Consider the following 24,748-nt stretch of genomic DNA (forward strand, 5'->3'; position numbering starts at 1 on the left):
CTGCCAAAAGCACAAAAGATGTGTGCTTCTTTTAGTTTCATGGAAGGATGCCTTCTGATTAAGTATCTATGGCGTCCCCACTCCCCCTTAGTAAAAGAAAGTACACCAAAAATCCGTAGGAAATTAAGGGAAGATATCATAGGATGATTATCTGACGCTTGACATGGTAGTCAGATAAACTAGGAATTAAGGTGGTTATAAAAACAGTACCGGAACCCTTCTGTCCAGTATATATACTATTACTTCCAAACATTTATAAATGTCGAGGTTACACAAAGCACTGTTTCAGAAAACTAATGTTTGTAAAACTTACAAAAAACAATGCTGCAATTTACCATAACTTATTTTAGGGGTACAATACCTGAACTTGGGAGACATAAGACAAGCCAGCAGCTTCAATGGTTAAAAGAAGAGCATGTAGCGACCACAACTGCAGGTTGGAATTAGAGCTTTTACTCAAATGAGATAGTGAGCTCACAGTTGGGGTAACCAGAGTAGATAATGCCATTCCTCCAGCACTGCATCCACAAAACGTACGTAAGTGCAATATCAACATGCCAAGCAGGCACAAAACTGTCATTATATTAGACAAATGGTGGAATGAACATAATTTGTTATATCATGGTTACAAACTAAAGAAAGCCGTATAGGTCAGGAGGAAATATGTTGAACCACAGATAAATGGTTATAAAACTAACGGTATGTAAGATTATCGGGCTCAGCTTGGAAAGGAAACAAGAAACTTGGGACAAATTTCATCAAGTATGTTAAAAATACTCAGCTTCATTTCCAAGAAAGTAAATTTAGTTGTCAGTCTATGTCAACAGTAGGACATAATTGACAAAGTCAACAACAGAAAATGATGAATGGATTATCAAAGAGAAACAAATGGACAAATTACACCTGCAGCCAATAGAGATTATTAACGGCTACTTTAGGGAGGTTCAAAATTAATACAATAAAGAGATCTCTTCAGACACCGACAATTTACCTTCGATGGATGCAGCCCAGTGAAAATGCAACCGAAGCTGTATAGCTCAGATCTGTTGCTGTTACCAGTTCTCCAAGAAGAGAGCGGGCCTAGCAAATGAAAAATTACTTCCATCACTAGCAAGAAGAAATTGGGCAGTCTATCAGGGGAGAAAAATAAATGTACCATCTGCTACAGATGAGTCATGAGGAGTACAAATTTACTGTATTGGTATAAAAGAGTGTGTAAATTACACAAGACAAAAGCATAAAAGGTTTGCTCAAACTTTAAAAAAAATTGAGACGACAAAGGAAAGAATTCGCTGGATTGCAATCTCATGAATTTCTACTCTACATAGAACACGCTAGGAAAAAAAAGAATTGCACTTTTTAGAATCTCCACTCTATAGAACATGCACTGGTACTAAATCACGCATACTACAACAATGTAAATTTATTATAAAAAAGAAATAACTGCTGTGCATGTGTATCGGCGAAGGTTTTAAGAACCAGACAACAGCAGAGGTTTTAAGAAAAAGGTTTTTTGGTGTTCTTTCCCCTACTTTGAAGTGCAATTGTGTTTTTACACTTGTTTTTTTTAACTTTGTGATTTTGCCCTTAACCAGAACCTAATCCAATCTAGTTTCTATGTTGGACCTTCCAGTTGCATGTAAAAGCTGGCTAAAAGCTGGTATTGTCCAAACAGAGGCACGTGCGTGTGCTGGAAATCGCGCTGGGCTTCTGGACAGTTAGGGAGTAGCCAAAAAGCTCTGAGAAGTAGGGGGCATATGGAAATCAAATATGCAACCTCATGTCCAAGTGTCTTGAGCAAGTTCTGCTCGTCATATCAACATTTCTTTCAAGTGTTGCTGTAAACTTCTAGAAATTTTGGACATTCTTGTCTATTCTTTGAACCAGTGGTCCAACTAGTAAACCAGCAATTGGATTGGCAAACAGGACGGAGTTTTTATGGAACTCTAATCTTGAGAACAAAATGGAAACATCAAAATTCTAGAGACGATGTAAAAGATCAATATTTTCTATCATATTAGAGAGATAGATGTAAGGGAATTAGATATTGACACTGAAAATCTTTTAAAATGAATATAAAAACGTAATAAAGGAACAAACCATCCTTGCAGTGAAGATATCATTCCCAACTCGTGCTAATAAACCAAGGCCCTCGCATGCTGCTCGCCGCTGTGCTGTAGAAATTTCAGTCTCTCCTAAAATGGCCTGAAGCAGCAATCATGTTAAAGTTGAAAAATAAAAAAGGTGGGAAATTTAAATTACAAGTTGCCAAATATTGTATCAAAGTACCTTGAATATGGACTGGATCATACTTAATATTTCGATTGGCAATGATTGAGCACCACGTAAAGTCAGGAATTCCTGGAGCACAGCATGTACAATGTTGGAAAGTAAGGGAATAGATTATATTGTTAGAGGGCAGAACAAATAATAAATACAATAAATACCTTCAACCCTGATAATATAGCAACACATGCATTTGTAATAAGACACGTAAACCATGGGTACTTCTTCCCAGACTTCAGGCACTGGTCAAGATTGTTCAAAAGCCTTATCTTGACAGCGTTTTCCTGTCAGTGAATGTGTTAACATAAAATTATAGAGAACCATCCAGCAGTGGGAGAATTTCTAATAAAAACGTGATTGGATCCCAGAGTTAAGATTGCACCTGACATGCAAAGATGGAACCATAACAGAGAAGCATCTGGTTGACAAGCATTTTGCGAACCGATTCTGGCTTCATATAAGAAAAAAGAACCATACATTATTCAGAATCTGCACCTGACTATTGAAAATCACATGGATAAGTGTTCAACTATAGGAAGCATAACTATAGACTATACTAAACGACACGATTAATCAAATTCCTAGTTCTATCATAATGATTGTGCAAGTTGGAATAATGGCATCTCTATGGAAATGACATTCCTAGGGCTCCCTTGCCATCCTCAGAGAAGATGTTATTTTCTAACCACCACACTTCTTTGTGATATCACCAAGTACATACTGTTCCTTTTCAGAATGGTAGTGTACACTCATTTTGCAAATATGAAGGTTATTTGAGGTGCATTTTTCTTAAAATAGACAAAGGTAAACTGAAGGGGGGGAACCTTACGTGCACAGCATCAATCCTAGTCATTAAGGCTAAATACAGTTCACGCTAGTTCAGAGTTGGCCTGGTGTAAGGGTACCATTTCTCAGCCAAAATATAAGAAGACAGCTACCTGAGGAAAGTTGCTGATTTCATCATCCCACACGCATGGTAGAAACCCATCAGCACCACCATCAAAAGCACGTAATTCATCCTCAAACGAATCCCTGTTAGCCAAAAAGTCCATCGAAATTCAAAAATGCAAAAGAAGACCAGATAATTTTCTACTCCCTCTGTTTCAAATTGCAAGTCATTTTGGCTTTTCTATATACATAGTCTTTGCTATGTATCTAGACATAATGTATATCTAGATGCATAGTAAAATCTAAGCATCTAGAAAAGCCAAAACGACCTATAATTTGGGATGGAAGGAGTAGACAATAGCACAAACCCATATTTGAGAAATACCTTCCAGGTATCCATGGGCCCAGCGAAGCATCTCTCTTATCCAACAAAAACTTCAAGCATGAGCTTTCTTCCCATCCAGAAGGATCACTAGTTCCATCAACCATAATGTTATACACATAACAAAAGGCAGGTAATACAACATTCAAGAATGGGGTGACAAAAGTTAATGCTAACTGAAAAATTTTATAAGATTAAAGTCATGCAAGCGAGCTCCAATCTTATGCATTTAAACAAGAAAAGGACTATCAAAGAGACAATCATGCAGAGATGCCTATCATGCCAAGATTTCGTACAGCTAAGTTTAGATGAGATTCGTACAGCTAAGTTTAGATGAGAAGTGCATCTGAATATATAAAAAAGAAAAAGCCTCACAAGGAGTAGCAGAAATTTTGAGAACGGAACCTAAGACCACTGTAATGCAGGCACAAAGAAATTTCCAAGCACACTAATCTCAAACTTCTTGGGAGAACGAGGCAAAATTGCATCATAAAGGTCCAAATATCTAAGTTTGTTGATTCAAACCCCTGCTGTATGTTTTGTTTATGTGAAACATGACCCATTAACCTGACTACCTGCAGTTGTTCCTCTCAACACACCTACTAAGTTGTTGTGGACACATTTGTGGGCAAGAAGTACCAGTGACACTGTGGCAGTGCAGTGCTCAAGGGACAGCCAAGGAGTAACCGGTCTGCTTGCTAAGGAAGGTTGCAACCAAAGGAAGACAAGTTAGCTTCTTGTTAACTTGGTTAGTTGATTGAGATAGAATTGTTATCAGGTTTGTTGCCTTGCTGTTGGACACCTAATCTATAAAGGCCGCTGTAGTGCTTGTTTAAGATTTTATCAAAGAATAAACTCCCAGAGTTACCTATCAGGTCAAAGTATTGAGTTGTATGCACCAACCAATTCAACCTAAAAGCTTAAGCTGATAGGGAAAGGTGGGCAATTCACTTATACTCAACACTCCCCCTCACGGGCAGGCTCCCTTAGGCCGCATACGTGGAAATTGGAGTGGGCTGCAATTATCTTATATAATCACACCCGCCAGGATTCGAACTCGAGACCTCTGGCCCTGATACCATATTGAGTTGTATGCACCAACCAGTTCAACTCAATAGCTTAAGCTGGTAGGGAAAGGTGGGCAATTCACTAATACTCCAACACAAAAGCCACCAGCCATGACTGGAGAAAGCTCCATTCTGGTGATCGAGGGTGACCAATCGCCTTTGCTCTACCGCTATCCTCTCTGTTCACTTCCAGAATCCCATCTACTTCTCCGTTCCCTTCTCAGAACACCCATCAAGCCACGCCACATCATAAGCTTATTCAATTAAACCGCAATAATGATTACTGCCACATAGAGGTTACTTAAACCAGTGAAGATTGGTAATTTAAACTAGTTGTAATTAGTAAGCATGCATGTGCAATACCAAATCATCACAATTTTACATGCATATAGATACAACAAGCAAGCAATACCTTCAAATATGCTAATCATGGTTGTTAAGGTGGAAAGGCAAGGTGAAGTGCTTGGGCACCACATGGATGCCCAAGCAATATGGCGGACACCAGCACAAAGCCATACAAGGAATCGCACACTCATGAAGTGCAGCGTGCGAGGGATACCAGAGACGTAATTGGCTGCTGCTGTACCTGTGCATGACTGCATGCTGCCTGTGGTGCCTAATTGAGCCTCCTTGAATTATGAGCCTTGCCATCAGCCCAACTGGCCCAAGACAATCAAGTAAACCTAAAGCCTGGAGTTTCCAACACACACACAATGACAAGTTCGTCATATAGCGCCACCACGGATGCTTCCAGTTCAACAGATTGAATGATGTGTCAGCCTCATCTCTACTTCTTAACAAGCAGCACCAGTCCTCCAATGGTGCCGCACCTCTTCACCTGCCTCCCAACATTGCCTGACCTCTTTCCAATGTTGCCCAGGGCAGGTCAACACACCATGTAGCTATCTAGCAGATCCGCCACCAAGACCCTAGACTTCAGCAGCAACAGGGACGGAGACTGCAAGTTTGCAACTGCAGCTTTGTGGTCCTTCCCATTCTCCTCTCACAGCATAGATAAGGTGAGGCATCAGGCATGGCATCACCCTTGACTGCCTTGACACCGAAACGATGCCTTAAGAATGTGCAGTGCGTTCTAGAACTAATTAGTGCATTATAAAATACATAGACTAGAATTATGCACAAAAACAATGGCTTAGACTAGAATTTTTCCAAACAATCACAAGAGGGTTTCAAATTTTGTTTGATGAAAAACAGGTAAAATGTTCACTATAATTAACAATTTCACCACATCAATGCATAATAATGTGTCAAATCTAAAGACTAACAATGCAATCAAAGAGGTTGACTAACCAGAATGGACTTGAGCATAGCTCAAGCATCTGCTGGTGCTCGGATTTATATACCAATGGATTGGAAAGGGACTGATATGCCATCAATGTTCTAGTTGCAAATAGATCCAGTGCAGACTTTACATCGGGCAGTTGTTTCGATCTCAACGAAGATATGAGCGACAGAGCTCTGAATGTTATAAGTTCAGACTTAAGCATCCAGAATATACAAATCAGAATAGAGATTCACCAGTAAATGTTTACGCACCCACCGAGGTAGGCCAGTACGGGATTAAGCAAGATTCCACCATCAACAGTTGTGATAGTTGGATAAACAAAACTTCTTATGAAGGCAGTAAGCGCCTCGATTGCAACTGACAGAACCCTGCAGCAGATATACTAAAAAGTTAGTAACTACCATCAATTGAAGAGAAATAAAATGGTTGCAATAAGCCATATATGATGTTGTCCTGTGCAAATTTTGTTCTGTGTGGTCATTCTATTTGCCTTGTGTAAACTGCCTAATGTTTAGGCGGAATCCGTAATATAGTATGGGAATCCAAGGAAGATAAAAAATGAAATTGCTCAAGAAAAACATGCAATGATGCTAATAGAATCCATACGCAGTTGATGACACTTACCGCAGTTCTGATGCCCAATCCTGTATATGACGAAGGTACGATTCAGGATTTCCAGTAAAAGGACCAGCCCATAGCAAAAGAACATCAAAGACCTGGTCTTCCAGCTCCTGCATGCGGAGTCATGTATAACAGATAGAGTCATCATTATTAAATACCTACCTGTTTAACATACATTACAAAGTATCTCTGAACTCTTACCTCTTTTGGCATGGATGCTAGAAGAGAAGCCAAAAGCAACCACCCAGCTTCACGCTCTGCAATAGCAGCCACTGGATTTCGACTGAAACCATTCAGCATTTTTTTGGACAATTCAAGTACTGACTTTGGCAGCCTACATGACATTCAAACATCAAAATAAGGCACAAATACATGAGGTCAAATCATTAAAGGAAAAGTTAAAGCATATTTATATCTCAGAACAAGGAATTGTTCCATTATGTTTCAAACTGCAGCTCATTCTACTGCAAAACCAACCCAGAGTCATGTGGGAAGAAGAAAGAATGATCTGGAAGAATGGAAAGAATAATAAATTATTTCCACTCTTGCCTAGTGACTAAGATTTTCACACTGGTTGTGTTTAGGTTGCAAAGATTTCTCATAAAACACCAACTGAAATGTTGAGGGATTCACTTCTGATAAGAATACAAAAGCAAGTTCCCTATACTACCATCTTTCCCTCCTCTTTTTCTGTCTTTAAGAGGCAGTGCATCCTGCAGGAATCGAAATTACTTTTTTACCCATTTTGCCTTTCTAAAAAAACACTAGGTGGAGCAGCACCGCCTCGTCTAGCACTAGGCATTCTTTCACCTGGAATGGTTTAGGGGTTGATCTAAATAGAATGGGGACAAATTGGAGATGGAGGAAGATGAACTATGGTCATGCAACTCATGTATACATAACAATGTCAACTTTTTTGTTTAAGTATGTCATATTCCTCTAATTAGAATGGAACTGAAAAGGTACTACTGCCTAGGAATGCATACGCGGAGCCTGACCACCTACCTAGCTCCTCGTACTTTCTGAAACATCAGTTCCATTCAAAAAAGAATAATTCAGTGAACAACAAAAATAAGATTATCTGTCACGAAGACTTCAAAATGCACACAATCTTCTAGCTCTTGCATGGGGTCACATGATTCAAGCACTGTTGACAATGTCAAATACCCATACTAGCAATCGTTATACCCAGTAAGGTTGCATCAACATGGGCACACCTACATACATATCCAACTATGCACGACAATTGTAACTTATATATGGCATCCATTATAATGGTACAAACCTACAGGATACAGCCATGCATGTTTTCTTTTGCATGCCAAATGCATAATTCAAGCTTCAGATTGTTGCTTTTATCTAGTGCTTGTCTAGTCTTCACAAGAATCACAAGGTTAGTTGCCAATTGAGTCTCAACCACGGAAAGTAAAACTCAGGAACTAGATGCATAAACAGGAATACATCAGGCTAGTCGTGGTCTGCTGCAGGGAAGTTCCTTTTGACATGGTGTCGACAGGCTGACGCAATACTAATGGCATGATTCCCGATATACTATTTGGTCAAACATATATTTTCGACTATGGTCCTGCCAGGCTGCCAGGATCATTTCAATAGATTTTCTTTGAATTTCATGATCTCCGGAAATATGCTTCCAAGATGTTGTCAGATTAGATTCCAACCATTTTCAGAATGTGAATGTTTAAATTTACAATCAGGGATTAAACCAAGCATTGTGAAGTCTAGTGAGGTGAACCTCGCAGGATAACCAAGAAGCAATTTCGGCGAGATCGCAACAAGAGCAGCTAACACAGTAGCCTGTCCGTGTAGGGAGTCGAGCTCAACGTTCAAATTTTTGCCCTGCTATAGACAAATTTGTCAGGAGAGTAAAGGTTAAATCAAAACTGTATCATGAAAACATAGCAAATACAACAACGAACAAACAACTCATAAGATAAACCCAATATGTTACTCCCTCCGTCCCATAAAGAGTGCAATCCTAGTATTTGAAAAAAAAATCACACAAAAGAATGCAATCCTAGGAATTGAAGCCCAACTACCTGCCTAATTAAGTGGTTAGATCTGATTTGCATGCCAAAATTAACTGCATGCGGCCAACAAATGAGGGCGTGAGAGTCTTTTCATGCCCCTACTAATCTGTCTGAGAAAAAATAGGATTGCACTCTTCATGGGATGGAGGGAGTATACAGCTAGTGCCAGTTCATCCACATAGGAATTGTAAGTAAATAACTAGGTCAATGAGCGTATGCAATGACCTCTGAGGAAGTAACTTGAGCAAGACAACAGTACACGACCCGGTCAATCACTTCTGCTTGTACTGCCAATAGTTTGTTTCCCACGAATATAGAAAGAAAAATAAAAATATAAGGGTAGTTCAAATCGACCTGCCGTCAAGTCTTCTGCTGTATTGTGCACCAATTTTTGCTATTTTTGAGACAACCAAACATGACTGTGAAACTGCATAAGAGATGCAGTTACTAGGAGTTTGAACTTGTTCTAACTTCAACTGCAAAACATAGTTCTGGCACCAGTAGCGAAGCATAAGCTAGGCCAAAAGGAGCCATGTCCCCTCTTTCGAATTTCTTAAGAAAGCAAATAATGCCACTCGATAAAAATATGAAAAGAAAAGCATGCTTCTTTTAGTTTGGCCCCCTCTGCAATTCTAGCCAAGCTCAGCCACTGACTGGCTGTGATTAACTTCAGCCATTTTAAGATCGATAGTTGTTTTATAAATTCTGAAAAATATAGCCGATCATGTTGCACCCTCAATATATCCCCTAATACAAGCTTTAACACAGCAAAGATTAAACCAAAAGTATAGCAATGGCCAGGATAGCCATGTCATTGATAGGAAGTAAAACTATACCTTATCAAATGATACAGTCTCTCTAAGAGCATGCAATGTTGTAACACCATATGAAACTAAACCACCTACACATGTAGGATCAACCTCTGCTAAAGCACGCAATGTTAAAGCTGCCTCCACGCGGACCTATACAAGGTTAAGAAGAAATCAGGGTCGACCAACAGCTTCATAAAACAGAACAAGAAAAAATGATAACATAATTAACAAAAACAATGCAGCATGGAGTTTCAAGTTGTCCTTTCAGGAAATCAAATGCACAAAAAGAACACCCCCAGGTACATCAAATCAGGCTGCACCAAAAGTGATAACCAATGCATCCAACTTTCAAGTCATTAACACGAAACAAATGCTACAGAAAATAATGAAAGACAAATTTGCATTCAATTTGCCTCATCATCCACTAAGGTTAGATGCATAGCAAGTGTTTCTCTGTAGGAACTGATAAACAAAACAAATCCTGAAATGAGCTTTAAGAAATTAATGTAAACTTTGTAAGGGTGCTAAACTATGGGTTTTCATTACAGGGAACAGGGTGCTACTAGTAAAGAATTGTTTGCATAATCTTTTCATCATCACCGGTTTATACCATTTGAAAAAGTAAAATACATTCAAGATAGATTACAGTATGGCAATTAATCAAGTTTCTCATGTGCCTATGAAACTACTCCCTCCATTTTGTATAGTTGACAGTTTTCACCAAAAATTTTGTACGCAAATGCTTGTCAAGGCATGGTCGCAATACAGAATTTCCAAATTTAACCCAGCTGTCCCAGCCCAGCACCCCAACGGCCTACATCAGTGGAAAATTTTTTCCTAATACTGTGGTACGCGGCATGTTCTCAGCCAGGAATTTTGAACTTCTCACCATGCTGCCTATTTCATGATCTGCTTTATGTGCTGTACAAAAAGGGGCAGTTTGATCAAAAAGTTAAAAACAAATCATTGCCTTGGTCTGTGTTCAAGGTTCACTTTGTCAATCAAACAAAAAACGAGGGAGTAAACAGTTGCTTTAGCCTACCCGTGCTGAGTTGAAAAGGCACAATTCAACAGTATATATCTATCATGATTATTTAGTCTAATATAGTGTGTATTTGCTGAACAAATATGATAGTTCCACAGCAAGTGCTATAACAGAGATTGTGTGAACAACATACATGAGCTGAGGAATGAGATAATGCTGCAACAACTGTGTTATCAAGAACATCCTTGAATTCAACTGGAACCTGCAAAAAAACAAATACCATGTATTCATAGCATTAGTGCAAAAGTTAACCAGAAAGAATTTGAACATTTTCCTGAGTGCAAATAAAACATAAAGATGTCCTAAATTTATTTGGAAATGCACCAGGTATACTTCAGTAATTGTCATGGGGGCGCACCTACACAGGCTCAGGTGCATGCCCATAGCCACACCACACCCATCTTAGAGATAACCCAGTTAATCTTCCATTTGTTTCTAAGTTCATTCAAACGAGTTAGACTGAATGGAAACATAAGTTAGAAATAACAGGGGTTCAGGAACAAAGGGTCCCTGAAGGAATTCTGTAAAAGGTGAATCGTATAAAAATTCTTCCTACGGTGCCAGTCGGATTCCAAATATGAGCTCAAACCACATGTTGGAGTTCTTTTGTTAAGTCCAAAGCAACTTTACTTTTTCCTCTCTACAATTCTCTTCACTCATGAAATTTTCCTTCAGCATTTTGATAGTACATCCAATGATCCAAAACAGCACCTGAACTTTCCAGATCCTGTGAGCATGCACCATGCATCACAAATTGGCAAGAGATCCCTGTCCTATTCCTACTTTTTTTAATCTTTTCCCATAGTGGCCCCAAGATGGATCAGAGATAGATGATAGATCTAAGATTTGGTTTAAAGAAAGTGAGACAATGTATTTGAAGGCAAGCAAGAAGTTATATCTGGCCCTCCCTCCCAAAACCCACCACGTCCATACAATGTTGCACCCCCCCCCCCCCTCCAACCCACCAGGGTCCTGTAACTCAACCACCCATGTCAACAGTTACCCCACTGTGTTCCTTACACTGCTCAAGTTCTTCCTGATGGAGGTGGCAATAAACAAGGGACATACAAAACAAAGAAATAATGCTATGTAACCGCAAATACCTCACCCAAGCTTCTCAAAAGGTAAGACAAAATCCGTAATGTTGCCACTCTCATTGGAGCTGTGTAGTTTGAAGACTCCAGCTGTAACAAAATTGCATTATGTAAAGTAGTAACCTCAAATATTTCTTAACAGTTTATGACAAGAAGGAATCTGCCATACCTTTCTTCCAAGAAATACCAAAAATTCACGTTGTGCCGGCTCAGTCATCTGATCCGCGACACCAACTCGGAGAACATACAGAACACATGCCTGGTAGTTACATAATGAGCGATCAGAACCCTCAAATTTTGGAAGATGGTATGCATATGACCACTGTGTCCAAACCCCATGTACAATTAAACAGATCCTGTCTTTTTGCCTTGAGCCACATGAGCTGCTGATAAGACCTGCAAGTGGTGGGTTGTGTGCGGGCGTGCATGGGTCGTACAAACCCATCGTACGCATAGCACAATTCTTAAATTGTATACTATCATCGTGCAATAAAATTTCCTTCCTTGTGTCTGATATATTTTCTCCTCAATAAACTAAATTTCCTAATCCAATACTAATGCTAGAGGCGTGAACCTGCTATTTCCACAATTCTCTTCTAATGATGAAAAATGTTTTCACTTGGGTGCCATGCATAATCCATTCGAACTAAATAATAGGATGCCAGTAACCAGTTCAAGAAACCTTAGATCAACAAAAGAGGATACCAGTGCATGTGGATCAGGAGAATAATTCCCTTGGAGAATTTCCATCGCTTGTATGGCATAGTTTTGGAGTTCACTATCTGGGGTGCCATACTTCATATGCATCATCTGTGCCACATAACCATTGTAAATAAAGGAGCAAAATGAAACGCCAATACATCATAAAAGCAAGTAACCAATCTAGACACATTAAAACATGAGAATTTATACAATGATCAGAAGCAACACTTGCAGTTAAGAGGACTCTTTCAAAGATGCATGTAATGGATAAGGAATACAAGTAATGCAATTCATTTAGAATTATCATATAGAACGGATAAAGAAATAAAACAAAACAGTGTCTATGTTGTCATATCTCTGCGCATACATAATAACTAATAGTAAAGTGTTATTTTGCTTTTGCTTGCATAATACTGTATACAATCAAATAGCTCACTATAGTGCTCTTCGAGCACAAACTGTGCCATGTTACTAATTAGTAATTATCTAGTGTCATTTGCTCTTGTTATCTTTCGTACTTCCTAGTTTAGCTCAACTATTTCTGAACAAAACTTACTTGCAGAAAGAATCTCCATGACAAAGCCAAACCAATCCGGAGTTTTTTTGCATTAGCCCCATTTGCTGTAATTTGAAATCGAGAAACACTGGCTCAGTGCACATAAGATTGGACATGTGTTAAACATCGAAGCTAACTTGAGCAATGAATGAACAATCCCTAAACTTACATTTGCAACATCGTTCATCTTAATCACAAGCAACAAGGAAAGTGCAGATAGGAAGGCGCATGGAAAAGTTAAAAAGAAAAAACATAAAAGCCCGGAATTTGTCATTTCTGAGTTTTCCTAACACAAGAAATTTTAAAATTTTCATTCAAGAATGATAATCAAAATGTAAAAATTCCTTTTCATGGAACTACAATACTACATTCATGTAGTTAGATGTATTTGATCATGCACGAGTAGGACAGAATTTTGTTTTACCTTTGACAAATGGCACAATCAAATGCTTCTGCACACCATCTTCAAATTTTTTTGCAGAAGCAGTTTGCTTTTTCCCTCCTTTCTTCACCTATCAAATACACTCATATATATAAACCATAAAAAAATAAAAAAGTTTAAAAAATGTGAAAAGATTACACAATTACCTGGGCATCTGGGTTCACTGAAAGAGCAAGTAATGCACCAAGTGCTTCAGCAAATGAATCTCTAACTGAAGATACACTATCTTCCAAACCCTGTGATAAACGATCAATAAAAGGAACAGGTACAGCATGGTTTTTAGCAAGCTGAGTTGCAGTAAACATGGGAAAGAAGGGAAATAAACAATACCTTGACACAGTAAGACATTGAAGTATCAAATTCAGCCATCCCCAACCCAGGCCCACCAATATTAGCAAATGCCTTCATGCATCGTGCTGCCACTACTCTGACAATGAACGATCTATCACTTACACCTCCTCGCATGATGATACGAAAAGCATCCTGGTAAGCTGCAGCACCACCACCACCACCAGAGCCTTCCAATGCATTTTCAAGCAAGAGAAGAGCATCTTGTCTCACGAAGTCCTGACATTTTTGTTTGAGAGCACTGTCAGAATTTCTTTTACTAGTAGAGAATGAATAGGACCCTGAGTCCATGACATATTCATCAAAATGGAGAAGGCTGGACATCACAAGCAATAGCTTGAGAGCATCAGAGATCCTTAGAGATTAGAAAGAAAGCAAGGCTGGACATCACAAGCTACAAGCATCAGAGGTTCTTAAGAGATTAGAAAGAAAGCATTGAACAAGAAATCGACAGGTAACCTATTGCACCAATTTCCCATCTTATAGAAACCACTGTTCTTGATATTCAATTAAAAAATTTCCATATATCTAAATCCAAATGATGTATTGCAAAACAAATTCTGGAAAAATGCACATGAAGAACAAAGAATCGAGAACAGTTAGATTAACTAAAGAAGACGCAAAAATGAGGAAGTAAAGAACAGTAACTGAATTGCAGGAAAAGCATACAACCTCATGATACTTCATAAGTTTGGCTACAATGCTTGATGTCTCGATCAGCCCTGCTGTAATCTTGCGCCCAAATAAACGGTAAATTTCTCCCAGACATTGTGCTGCACCTGCTTGGAAATCATTGGCTTCTATTAAATTAAAAAAGAACAAAAAATAAAATCGAATAAGGTGATCATGAGATAGTTTGCAGCACTATAGTCTGGCCTCAAAGAAATTGAGAAATCAGCATCTCCTTGTACAACACATGTAAGAAGAAAATGCGTTACTCCATGCGGGTGCTGTTTCAGCAGACAAGACTAATGGACTTAGTCTCAGCCTGTGCCTTGAGTCATGAAGAAGAAAAACCTGAATGGGTTTTGTTAGAATGTATTAGTACTAATGGGCCTGCGGCCCCTGTTGTGTTTATAGGCCGGCTGGCAGCCCGCCTGTGGGCGCCGCCGGCCCAGGCGTGTCAAGGGTTGTAGCCTGTGCTCCCGTATAATCAATCTAATCATTCCTCGCCACAATATCTCTTTCAGGTTTGGGATAAAAAGGAACTTTCACTCTGAAATCGGTCTATCACCATCTATTCTGGATTCTGGAATGATGGTGGCTATATAAACAAGAAGCTGTGGAAAGCAAAAATCCCCCTGAAAGTTAAGGTTGGTTTGGCCTTTTCCCAAGCTACTAGTTCCCATTAGCTCACTTCTCCTAGCTAATGCTTTTACGCCCTTTTGGAACTTGGCTAAAGTTTAGCCGACCAATCAGCCCTCCTGTTCTAAACTTTAGCCCTTGGATCCAAACAGTGTTCGCTTCAGCTTATTCAGCCGGCTTATCAGCCACCAAACAGTGTTTTCCTCTCACAACAAATCAGCCGTTTCAGCTTTTCAGCCGGCTTATAAGCTGAAGCGAACAGGCCCATGGCCTTAATCTTTAATTCTAACCAAAGCGAGTTGAGAGGAACAGGAGTGCACCTCTGTCTTTGAGTTTGTCCATGCCTTATTTCAACAAAGAGTTGTGAATTTACTAGAATGGAAGTTATTTCCTCAAGGACAACTTTGAACATCCACTGATCTCCACTGCTTTCAGTTAGGCTCATAGAATAAGGGCCAAAGGGTACAGGTCCATGCAGATTTGTGTATTCATGACTAAAGTTTGAAACTTTGAGCCTATTAAGGATAGCTTAATCCAGAAAATATATACAGATGAATCATATAAGCGCACACAAAGTTTAGCATTGTCTGATAAGTGAAGTGTTAGTTTTTCCTCTTGCATCAAAGTCAATTCTTTCTTCATTTTTTTTCTTATCATCCATGATCTTTCTCAACCTTTAGCAGTAGTCTTACCACAATACCACCCTACTGTGCTACATGGTCCCTTCTGTGCTAATCATGTTTAGAAAGAGAAAAAAACATTGTATTTTCAAAAACGATGCTACCTATCAATTTTTTTCTTGGACTTCCCAAAATATTCACTTCTCTGCCAATTTTTTTTCAACTGAGTAAAGCAGGGGAGATTGTGAAGGCTTGAATGGTTGCAGCTTAAGTGAGAAAATCAAGCTATCATCTTCACTAGGCAAATTGAGCTAAAGTTCTTACAGCTTTGAGAGGAGGCATTTTGGAAGCTGTGAACTCATTGGCTGCAAAAGCAAATAGAATGGCTGCAGCGGCTTCAAACCCGGGTGGTCCATGACCGGTTGGCCACAACCCGCAACCCGATGCATTGTAGGAGTGCATTACTGCATTGTACATGCTCTTTTTGCAAGATCAGTAGACTGATCTGATACGATTTCACTTCGTCGTTAATACAATGCAGAATAAATGAATTTCTAAAAGATGCATAACAATTCAAACAAGAAATCTAGAAAGAAAAATTGCAATTCCTAACCTGCACATGCCATGGGCTCCGCTCTTTTCGTATCTACCAACCACCCCTGCAAGGTACTCGCCCTTGAGTATACGGATATCGCATCGCCTTTCTCGATTATTCTGCCCATCGCTGATGATGCCAAGCGCCGAACAGGGCGCCGGGCCCCAAGGACAAGCAAGGATTGGAGAGCATCCTCGCATTTCCTTTGCCAAAGTTGTATGGTCTCCTGCATAGCACCACCAAAACACACGACTTAGCATCAGTGTTACCCAGCCAGTCTTCTGTTCAAATCACGATCGCTGCATGTGTAAGTCTGTTCTTCTGTTACCACTTCAACCACAGCTAAACCCAACCACAAGACCAGAACAAGTTGCTAGAGTGGAGATCACTAGTGCTATGCAAGGACAAGCGCAGAAACTACCAACGAGCTAGTGAGCCAATTCGGGCAGATCACAGCAGAGCAACACCATTTGCAACTCGCTAGAGATCCGATGGGTAGGAACCCGCACAAGCACAGCGACATCAGCAGACGTACAGGCGCACGCATTGCTCTAACGCGAGGATCTGCGCGCTAGTGAATGAAGTCAGCAGGGGAGGGGCGGACCTTGGAGGCCTCGTCGATGGCGGAGGAGAGCTCGGAGAGGAGGTCGAAGCAGAGGAGCGCGTCGGGGGGCTTCTGCTTCGCCGATGCCACCACGGACTCGAGCTGCGCCACCAGCGCGCCGAACCGCGACAGAGGTATGGGCTCCCCGCCGCCGCCTTTCGCCATGGTGAGGGGTGGGGGCGGGAGCTCGTGACGGGCGTTTGGGGGTCGTCTTGTTCAAGCGAGATCTACACGAGTAGCCCTGGGCATTCGGCCGAACCGAAACGAACCGATTCCTCGCTTCTTCGGTTCCCCGAAAAGCCGGCACCGATCGGTTGTTCCAACAAAAAATCGGTGTTCGGTTTCGGTCCGAACTAAGAGCAACTCCAAAGTATGCTAATCTTAATTCAATATTTTTTAGGAAGAAAAGGAGAAAAAATAAACTCCAACAGTCCACCCAAACATTTCTTAATTTTTTAACGACGCTAAAAAACAGCCTGCCATCACGTATATTTTAGCGTTGACTCATTCCTGATTCCCACACGCCTGCGCGTCTCTTCTGATGGGCCCAATACGATGACATGGCCTGTTTTGAAATATTAGGGGCAATTTATTAGCGATCTGCTGTGGATTGATATGTTTTTGGGGGAAATTTTTTAGGAGAACCCCAATACATAGTTTTGGGGAAGAATTTTTTAAGGTACTCCTGGAGTTGCACTAACCGACCAACTCCGGCTTCAAAAAAATCAGCAACTCGGGAGGGCGCGCCGGACTCCGAGTGGGGATGCGGCGCCGCGGGAGGTCGGCCGTCGCAGGGGGGTGCCGGGACTCCAGGTCTCCGGGAGGCGGGAGGGTGCGCCGGCCGCCGGGAGGAAGGGAGGTGGCGCGGGTGAGGCTGCTGGCCGGGAGGGAGGGGGCGGCGCGGGTGACGTGGTGAATCGGAACTTTTTTTTTTCTAGATTCTTTCTACCAAATGAATCAGGACAAACCTCCCCCTCCTTCCTCTGATGTCGTTGTTCCTGATACCGCGCCTGGCCTATTGGTTGCCAATCCTTATACGGCCCAGCAGGCTTCACGACTGTTCCGATCCAGCCCTGGCAACAAGCAAGATAGAACCTGCCTCTTCTAATCAGAGTCAGGAATGGAAATTTAAAAGAGTTCAGACAACCACCATTTCTATATGATCAAACTCTTCTCAAAAACAAACATAATGTATATATGATTACAAATGGACCTTTTTGCATCCTAACAAGCAAAACAAGGATTATTGCTTAAAAAGTTCAACCGGACCTGCGAAATTAGGCAATGACACAATATTATTGTTTATTGTCCAAAGTTACAAATGGTCCCCTGACCGTTTCCACGCTACAAGGCACAAGAGAACATACACAAGAACAACGTACTAGAGATTCGCATTACAAATTTACAAATGAGAAAGGAGAGTCAGTTGACGTCAAATTGCAACCCTCCTAAAGTTTCGAGGTTTCTTCTCAGTCTAGAAAGCAATAATCAGAGAACTATTTGGGTAAGGTGTCTCCAAGCCTCCCAAATTATACACTGCCACCATCTCTCTCTACTGCGGCAGCCACTGATCCAGATGGTGTTTGTGATTTGATGGACAGCGGCGCCACTATCTGCGCGGGCGCTATTGCAGCTTGCCCCGTCACTGTCACACCCTTGGCTAATATGTCATGGTTACTACAGGGGTAGCTATGAGAAGAACACTCATGTGTTGCGTGCTGTTACCAGCAATAGCTGCTATTGTGACATTCTCTTGGGAGCTCTCAGACGGCTTCGCCGCCATTTTAGGCTTCAGGGATGGCATTGTCACCGCCCAACAAGCTCTTCCTGTGGACGGAGCAGAAATCAGTTCCCCATTTTGCGCTTGTACCACATCCTTGGAACATGCCCCCACCATGCTTAATCTGTCCATCCCTGTGCACTCCTTGGAATTTGCACCGCCTTCCCCCACCATGTCTTTGCAGTAATCGGTGTTCCCTTGTGCGCCCTTTTGCACACCCTACAAATTTACATCTCTTATATTACCACCATCATGCCTCGCACAGTGGTCACTACAGCCTTGAGTCCTTGACCACATGCTGCATTTGGGCATTGAGGGCACCTCCATGCCCAATGCACAAAGGTGTGCCTCCATGTGCACCTCTCGTACCATGCAGCCCTTGCTATGCAATTTACAGTAGATTGAGTTCTCATGTGCTTGCTTGTTGCAGTTTTCCTTCTTGCAAAGCATGCCTGCCCCAGAGAAGACAAATTGTGCAGTCTGACCCCAGAATTATCCTTTAGTTTACCTCCATCATTCCCTTCATGCTTGACGTGTAACTCTTGCTCAGTGCATGGCACTGCAATGGAAACAGATCCCTTAAACTGGCTGTCATTAACAGGGGCACTGATAAACCTGAGCTCCCCAATCCGCTCTCGAGGTGACTCACTGTTGGCATGACAACTCTCTGCTGTGAGTTTTGCAGTACACTACCCTTCCATCGACAACCTCATTGCACCCAGGTTGCTGGCACCGGTTCCTTTCTGTTTAGAGGAAATCAATATATTAGAAATGTATAAAACACAATACAATTGATATAAATATGAAACAAAATAGCAAACAAAGAAAAAGCTGATAGCAAAACACCGCAAAACTAAAAGTATATTAGCTCCAGAATTCATGAGAAAAGATATCTATCAACCAACACTAGTACATGAAATGTGTCAGAAAAATAGCTTCATGACTAGTTTGTGGATTGCACCAACTCAGTGGAACATAAAATATGTAATATAATGTCTTCTTGAAATTCCAAAATAAAGATAAGTCCTTGCAAAATCACAAGTTATGGAGACATTGGAGCATGGAGCAGACAAAGCACCAAAAGAACCTTCTGCCATATGCTGATATGCATCTGAATTCAAAGAAAAGAACACAGAAAAAATTAGGATGTTTTGATTGATCATATACCTAAACATGTTACTTAAAGGACAGACTAAGATACCTTTATAGGAGACATATGGTCCTGCCCTGTTTTTCTGCAGAAGTTCCAAGCATAAATCTGTCAGATAATGAAACAGAGATTCAATATCAGCAACATTATATATATGACTGATTATGGAAAATACCAGGATCCAAATAAGGCTCCCAAACATACACCTGAATATAGTGTAAATGTATATGTTAAAACAAACAAAAGGACAGTTTGATGATCAAGTAATTTGTGAAATAGCATAATTTGAGTGCTTGAGAATTGGGTTAAATTGGCCATGTTTAATCACTACGATTGGTTGCTCTAAGTACAATACATATGGAGAAGGAAAACTGTGTTATTTGCAGACCACAAATTTCAATTTTAATGTTGTTTATATGAAAACTTTATCGCATATCACCACTAGCTAACTTCTTTGTTCTTGGAATTAGGTATCTGGTTATATTGTGAGCAATTAGAGATTCATTACCACACTCCATTATTACCAAAAGTTAGTGTCTGTATTGTCAGCTCCAAACCATTCTTCAACATATACTACATGAGAAATTAACAGTAGTTCCAGGTTTTCAGGAGCAAATAGGTACAACAGAACAAACAAACCATATCGTAATAAACTATTTGGTTATTGAATTGAATACAGTAAAAACAAGTCCACACTTTTAAAAGCTTCTTTATAAACTTAGTTAATACAACGAGCGGAATAGCACATAAAAATGGAAGAAAGAAAACAGAAAAAATACAAAGGCAAAAGGTCATAAGCAACATTCTCCCGTGGTTTCCCTTTACTATCAGTATTTAGAATAACTGTAGCGATCACCCAAATATTATGAGTAAAGTATCAATGAAGAACAGAAAGTATTGAATAATGCAAAAAATGCTCCTCAAATGTGGAAAAATAAACTAAGTGAAATGTATTACCTAACAACAATAAACCTGACAGCATCTACAGTGCACACTGAGTAAGTGTCATCGGTTACTTTAGCCAAATTATAAAAATCAGCCTGTTGGTAGGATAGAATAGAGGAAAATGTAAAAAAAAAAAAAGCTAATGCATATGTATGACTTAATGGTGTAGTGGCTCAAACATATGAACTAATGGAGAAGTTCCAATTTGTAACCCCTAATCAAATAATGAACCATCTCACAGATATGATCAAAGGACAAAGGGCCAAGCAACTAGCAAAACCACAAGCAATATGTTATGAGTGGTGGCTAGGTGCCCCCTCTTGCCCTTGGACGAAAGGAACATACGTGGCAGAAAAAAATCAATGCACCATGTTGAAGCCAAAATACAGCCACTTGAATCACTCAAGTCAAAAGGCACTTATATTTGTATGGCTACTAATATGAAGGAAAGGAACTGCAAAGTATCCGACTGATATTTTTATATTTCAAAGGATGGATTTTTATATTTCAAAGGATGGCTAATCGTGCGTGGTGCTTAATCAAGAAACAGGTAACAGGTTCTTCATGATTTTCTGGCTGAACAGTTTGTAGAACATGCAATGCAATAAACAAGTAACAACAACCTACAGACAGATACACACACAAACCTTGGAAGAAATAAAATACGTCCATCTAATTCGTTAGAGAACAACATGAACTAGGCAAAACAGTAAAGACCAAAAGATGCCGCTACGTGACTCTAGTCCATTAGCTAATCACGGCGATTAGGCCAGGCAACACTCACGCCGGAGCCAGGCGCTCAGTTTCGTTCGCCTAGGTATTCAGGACTACAACCAAACGCATCACAGGCAATCATACATCACCAAGTGCTGCTTTCCAGCATGCACCAACAAAAAGCAGTTAACTTAGCAACACTACCATCTACTCAGCTAAAACTGAAGAAAGTCTAGTCAATTAACTTTGGCACTTTTGTGTCATCGCCTTAGCGGAAACACTCGCCTTCCACCAACATGATCCTCTGGAAGCCAACTAAGAGATTCAGAGCCATGATATCAAACATATGGTCAATATCATTTGCATCGAACATGATTGATGGTGGGCCAGCCTGTGCCACTCCGCCCTGCGTGGCTGCTGCCAATGTTGCTGCAACTAATGCTGCTTGGGACTCCGCCACCGAGTCAAATACATTTGCAGTAGAGATATAGGTTCCTGCTGCTCTTGCTCCAGCCCTAGCGGCAGCTAGAGACAGTTGTGCACCAACCAGAAAATTATTAACAATAAGTGCAATCCATGAGTTTCTCGAAAATATTGGCGGCAGCTGCAGATGCAGTGCTGGTGCTGCTGGTGGTGGTGGTTTTGGTGGTGGTACCGGTGGTGCTGGTGGTGGTGGTGGTGGTGGTGGTGTTGCTGCCTGCTACTGCTACTGGTGGTTGCACATCTTCCGACCTTCCAATGTTCCAAACAGACCAGGCTCAAGATTTCCAATTGTATCAATAGAATAATCAGTCTCTAAGTGCGCATGACCGTTTTGTCAAAAATCAAGAAGCCCAACTACATCTCCAGGATAACGCACTCCTGCCTCAACAAATGCAATCAAGACATTTCGCAAGGTTTTGGGTTTATTGGGCTTCCACGGTCTATATCGAAGAACGGCATGGAGGTGGTTGTTCGCCATCACGCTGCCCACCCAGCCAGGAACATCAGGAATCAATCCCAGCTATTCTATGATTCTTCAATAAGTTGTTGGGTTGCTTACCTCCATGGCCTTCAAACGATTGAACATTTTGAGGAATAGTGCAGATTTGACATCCTCTTCCTCGTGCGAGGCATGGTTCGTACAAGAGGAGAACAACTTGTCTTATGTTTCGCTAGTTGCTTTAGGAGGTAAGTCAAATCTGATGGGATTTGAGGATCTGAATGAATGTCAGTTTTGATAATGCCAACAACAACCACCATATCCTTCACTACGATCCCCGTGTCGGTGAACTTTTTGAGCAACGCCAGCAGAGACATCTTGCCTCTAAGACTTCCCAATTGGTCAATACCAAAGTCCTCGACTGTGAAGTTACCGTCGAGAAAATATCCTGAATCATGAAGTAGACAGAACCATGCAACCAGAGCAGATGTGCCCCGCCTCGCACGATTAGAGCGCTTGAGGTAGGTTCTCTCATCCCCGGGCACATGGATCTCCATAACAAGCCTTGCTGTTTCATCGGGTTTGACGTACTGCATCAACGTCTCCCACCTTTCTGAACCATCATCATCAGTGAAAAAAATCTTCTTGACAGCATCCTATAGAAAAGATCACATTCAAATAAGTTTAGTAATAAGAATATGACTAATGCTTTGGAAGGCTTAACGTGAAAAAAAGGAGGCCAATCGGCGCAGGGTTGGATTAGGCCCCACAAGATGGTGTAACAAGTGATGTACATTGTGCGGATAAACAACTTCCCACAAGTACAACTCCAACTCACATAGCCAAAGCTATAATCAAGCTGACACAGCCCACAGCTACGCGCAAAACCAAAATCTAGCATGTAAGCTACGCATCAACCTTACTCCAATCCATCGAGAGCAAATAGTGTTCTTGCCCTCTCATGGCTGAAACCGGAACCAATCAAGCACACGCAGCCAGTCAGCTCTCGTGGCTTAATCCTAAAGCCGCACATAGCGCTTGCAGTGTGGGAATGTACTAAGTAAGCTCATTAACATCATGATTTGTGAAATGCAGGAATGAAGCTTACCAAAACAAATCTCAGTTCTCCTAGTTCTCAACTTAGCAGCAAGATAATGCTCAAATAGAACAGGGTATGGGATGGGACACATAGTAGCATTTTGGACTCAGACGGTGAAGAAAGCAATATACCAATTCATTCATCCTGCTTGTCCTCAGGATTAAGGAAACTAAAAATCTCTTAGGCCTTGTTTGGATGTTGTCGTATTCACCTCAATCCACATGTGTTGGGGTGGACTTTAGTTTAAGTTCCACTCCAATCCACCACAACACAGGTGGTTTGATGTGAATTCAATTGCATCCAAACAAGACCTAGGTGTAACTGTACAAGAACGCAGAGCCTCCAAAGATAAAAAAAAAGTGACCTACATTGGCCAGATAAACAACTTCCCACGAGCACAACCCCAACTCACATAACCAAAGCTGTAATCAAGTTGACACAGCCCACAACTACACTCAAAACCAAAATCTAGCACTGGATTGGGCTGAGCTAACGCATATTAAAATGTAGTGGCTTGAGGAAAAAATTCTCACCGGAGGATCCGCCACCGGCAGGACGTCGCCCCGCCTCCCCCACCCCCGCCCCCACCGGGCAAATGCGCCATAGGTCAGCTACTGGGTTGGGAGAGGAGGAGGAGCGGTGGCGGCTGCGAAGGGAAAGGAGGGCGAGAGAGAGTGGGAGCGGCGGATGTGAAGTGGAAAGAGGATTTTGGACTACGTCGCGCCGTCTGCTCGCCCTCGGCCGGCCTTGGGCCGACAGGTAAGGGTTTTTTTAAGTAAATTTAGATTTCGTTTTTTAGTTACTTTAGTTAGATTTTGTTAGTTTTAGTTGTAGATTAGCTAGATTTGGTTAGGGTTAGATTAATTAGTATATTTAGTTTGTAGTTGTAGATTAGGGTTAATTTTAAGGTTAGGGTTAGGGTTAGTTTAGTTTGATTTTGGTTTTTTAGTTAGTTTAGTTAGATTACTTAGTATATTTAGTTAGTTTAGTTTAGTTAGTTAGTTTAGTTTTAGGGTTAGTTTTAGTTGTAGATTAGTTTTTTTAGTTAGATATTTAGGGTTAGTTATTTTTAGTTAGGTTCTATGGTTCAATTTATTTAGGGTTATGGTTTAGTTTCGGATAATTCTTTTGGATTATGGCTAGTTTAGTTAGTCGTTTGCTGTTAGGGTTAGTTTTCTTTTAGGCCCCGTTTGGTAGGAAAGAATTGGAATCTATTTAATGGAGTAGGCTAATTTATGTTGGAATGTGGCATTCCACAACTTTCCAAAGTTTATATATAAGCCTATCTTAAATTCATGGGGTGGGAGATGGAAATTGATTCTATAGATTATGGTTATTAGAATGGAATTCAATTCTTATAGCACGCTCTTAGACTCGTTTCTCTATGGTAGAAGTGCAGCATATAAGTATCTCTCCC

The 24,748-nt window shown here is 40.8% G+C and overlaps 1 protein-coding gene and 1 pseudogene across 7 annotated transcripts in view; both read right to left on the bottom strand.

The window, feature by feature from the left end:
- Window positions 1-16,957, bottom strand: part of LOC117835346 (protein SWEETIE) — a 34,003-nt gene extending 17,046 nt beyond the window's left edge. For 4 of the 7 annotated variants that reach the window (XM_034714709.2, XM_034714707.2, XM_034714705.2 and 1 more), the window contains exons 1-25: window positions 16,722-16,951; window positions 16,136-16,343; window positions 14,270-14,376; window positions 13,580-13,816; window positions 13,396-13,485; window positions 13,232-13,319; window positions 12,808-12,872; window positions 12,255-12,359; window positions 11,719-11,808; window positions 11,559-11,639; window positions 10,589-10,657; window positions 9,435-9,560; window positions 8,304-8,410; window positions 6,752-6,884; window positions 6,554-6,660; window positions 6,181-6,297; window positions 5,935-6,102; window positions 3,560-3,646; window positions 3,225-3,318; window positions 2,669-2,737; window positions 2,448-2,570; window positions 2,290-2,361; window positions 2,101-2,205; window positions 992-1,080; window positions 362-518 (exon numbers count right to left, since the gene is read on the bottom strand). In XM_034714709.2, the coding sequence (XP_034570600.1) occupies window positions 362-518; window positions 992-1,080; window positions 2,101-2,205; window positions 2,290-2,361; window positions 2,448-2,570; window positions 2,669-2,737; window positions 3,225-3,318; window positions 3,560-3,646; window positions 5,935-6,102; window positions 6,181-6,297; window positions 6,554-6,660; window positions 6,752-6,884; window positions 8,304-8,410; window positions 9,435-9,560; window positions 10,589-10,657; window positions 11,559-11,639; window positions 11,719-11,808; window positions 12,255-12,359; window positions 12,808-12,872; window positions 13,232-13,319; window positions 13,396-13,485; window positions 13,580-13,816; window positions 14,270-14,376; window positions 16,136-16,343; window positions 16,722-16,886 (2,859 nt within the window). In that variant the 5' untranslated portion in view covers window positions 16,887-16,951. Of the gene's footprint in view, window positions 1-361; window positions 519-991; window positions 1,081-2,100; window positions 2,206-2,289; window positions 2,362-2,447; window positions 2,571-2,668; window positions 2,738-3,224; window positions 3,319-3,559; window positions 3,647-5,934; window positions 6,103-6,180; window positions 6,298-6,553; window positions 6,661-6,751; window positions 6,885-8,303; window positions 8,411-9,434; window positions 9,561-10,588; window positions 10,658-11,558; window positions 11,640-11,718; window positions 11,809-12,254; window positions 12,360-12,807; window positions 12,873-13,231; window positions 13,320-13,395; window positions 13,486-13,579; window positions 13,817-14,269; window positions 14,377-16,135; window positions 16,344-16,721 lie in introns of all 7 variants that reach the window. The other 3 variants (XM_072291224.1, XM_034714706.2, XM_034714710.2) reach the window with 2 other exon arrangements.
- A 1,041-nt stretch (window positions 16,958-17,998) lies between these two features.
- Window positions 17,999-24,054, bottom strand: LOC117839514 (uncharacterized; annotated as a pseudogene).
- Window positions 24,055-24,748: the final 694 nt, after the last annotated feature.

This window comes from Setaria viridis, chromosome 9 (assembly GCF_005286985.2).
Source record: "Setaria viridis chromosome 9, Setaria_viridis_v4.0, whole genome shotgun sequence".
Classification (NCBI taxonomy): domain Eukaryota; kingdom Viridiplantae; phylum Streptophyta; class Magnoliopsida; order Poales; family Poaceae; genus Setaria; species Setaria viridis.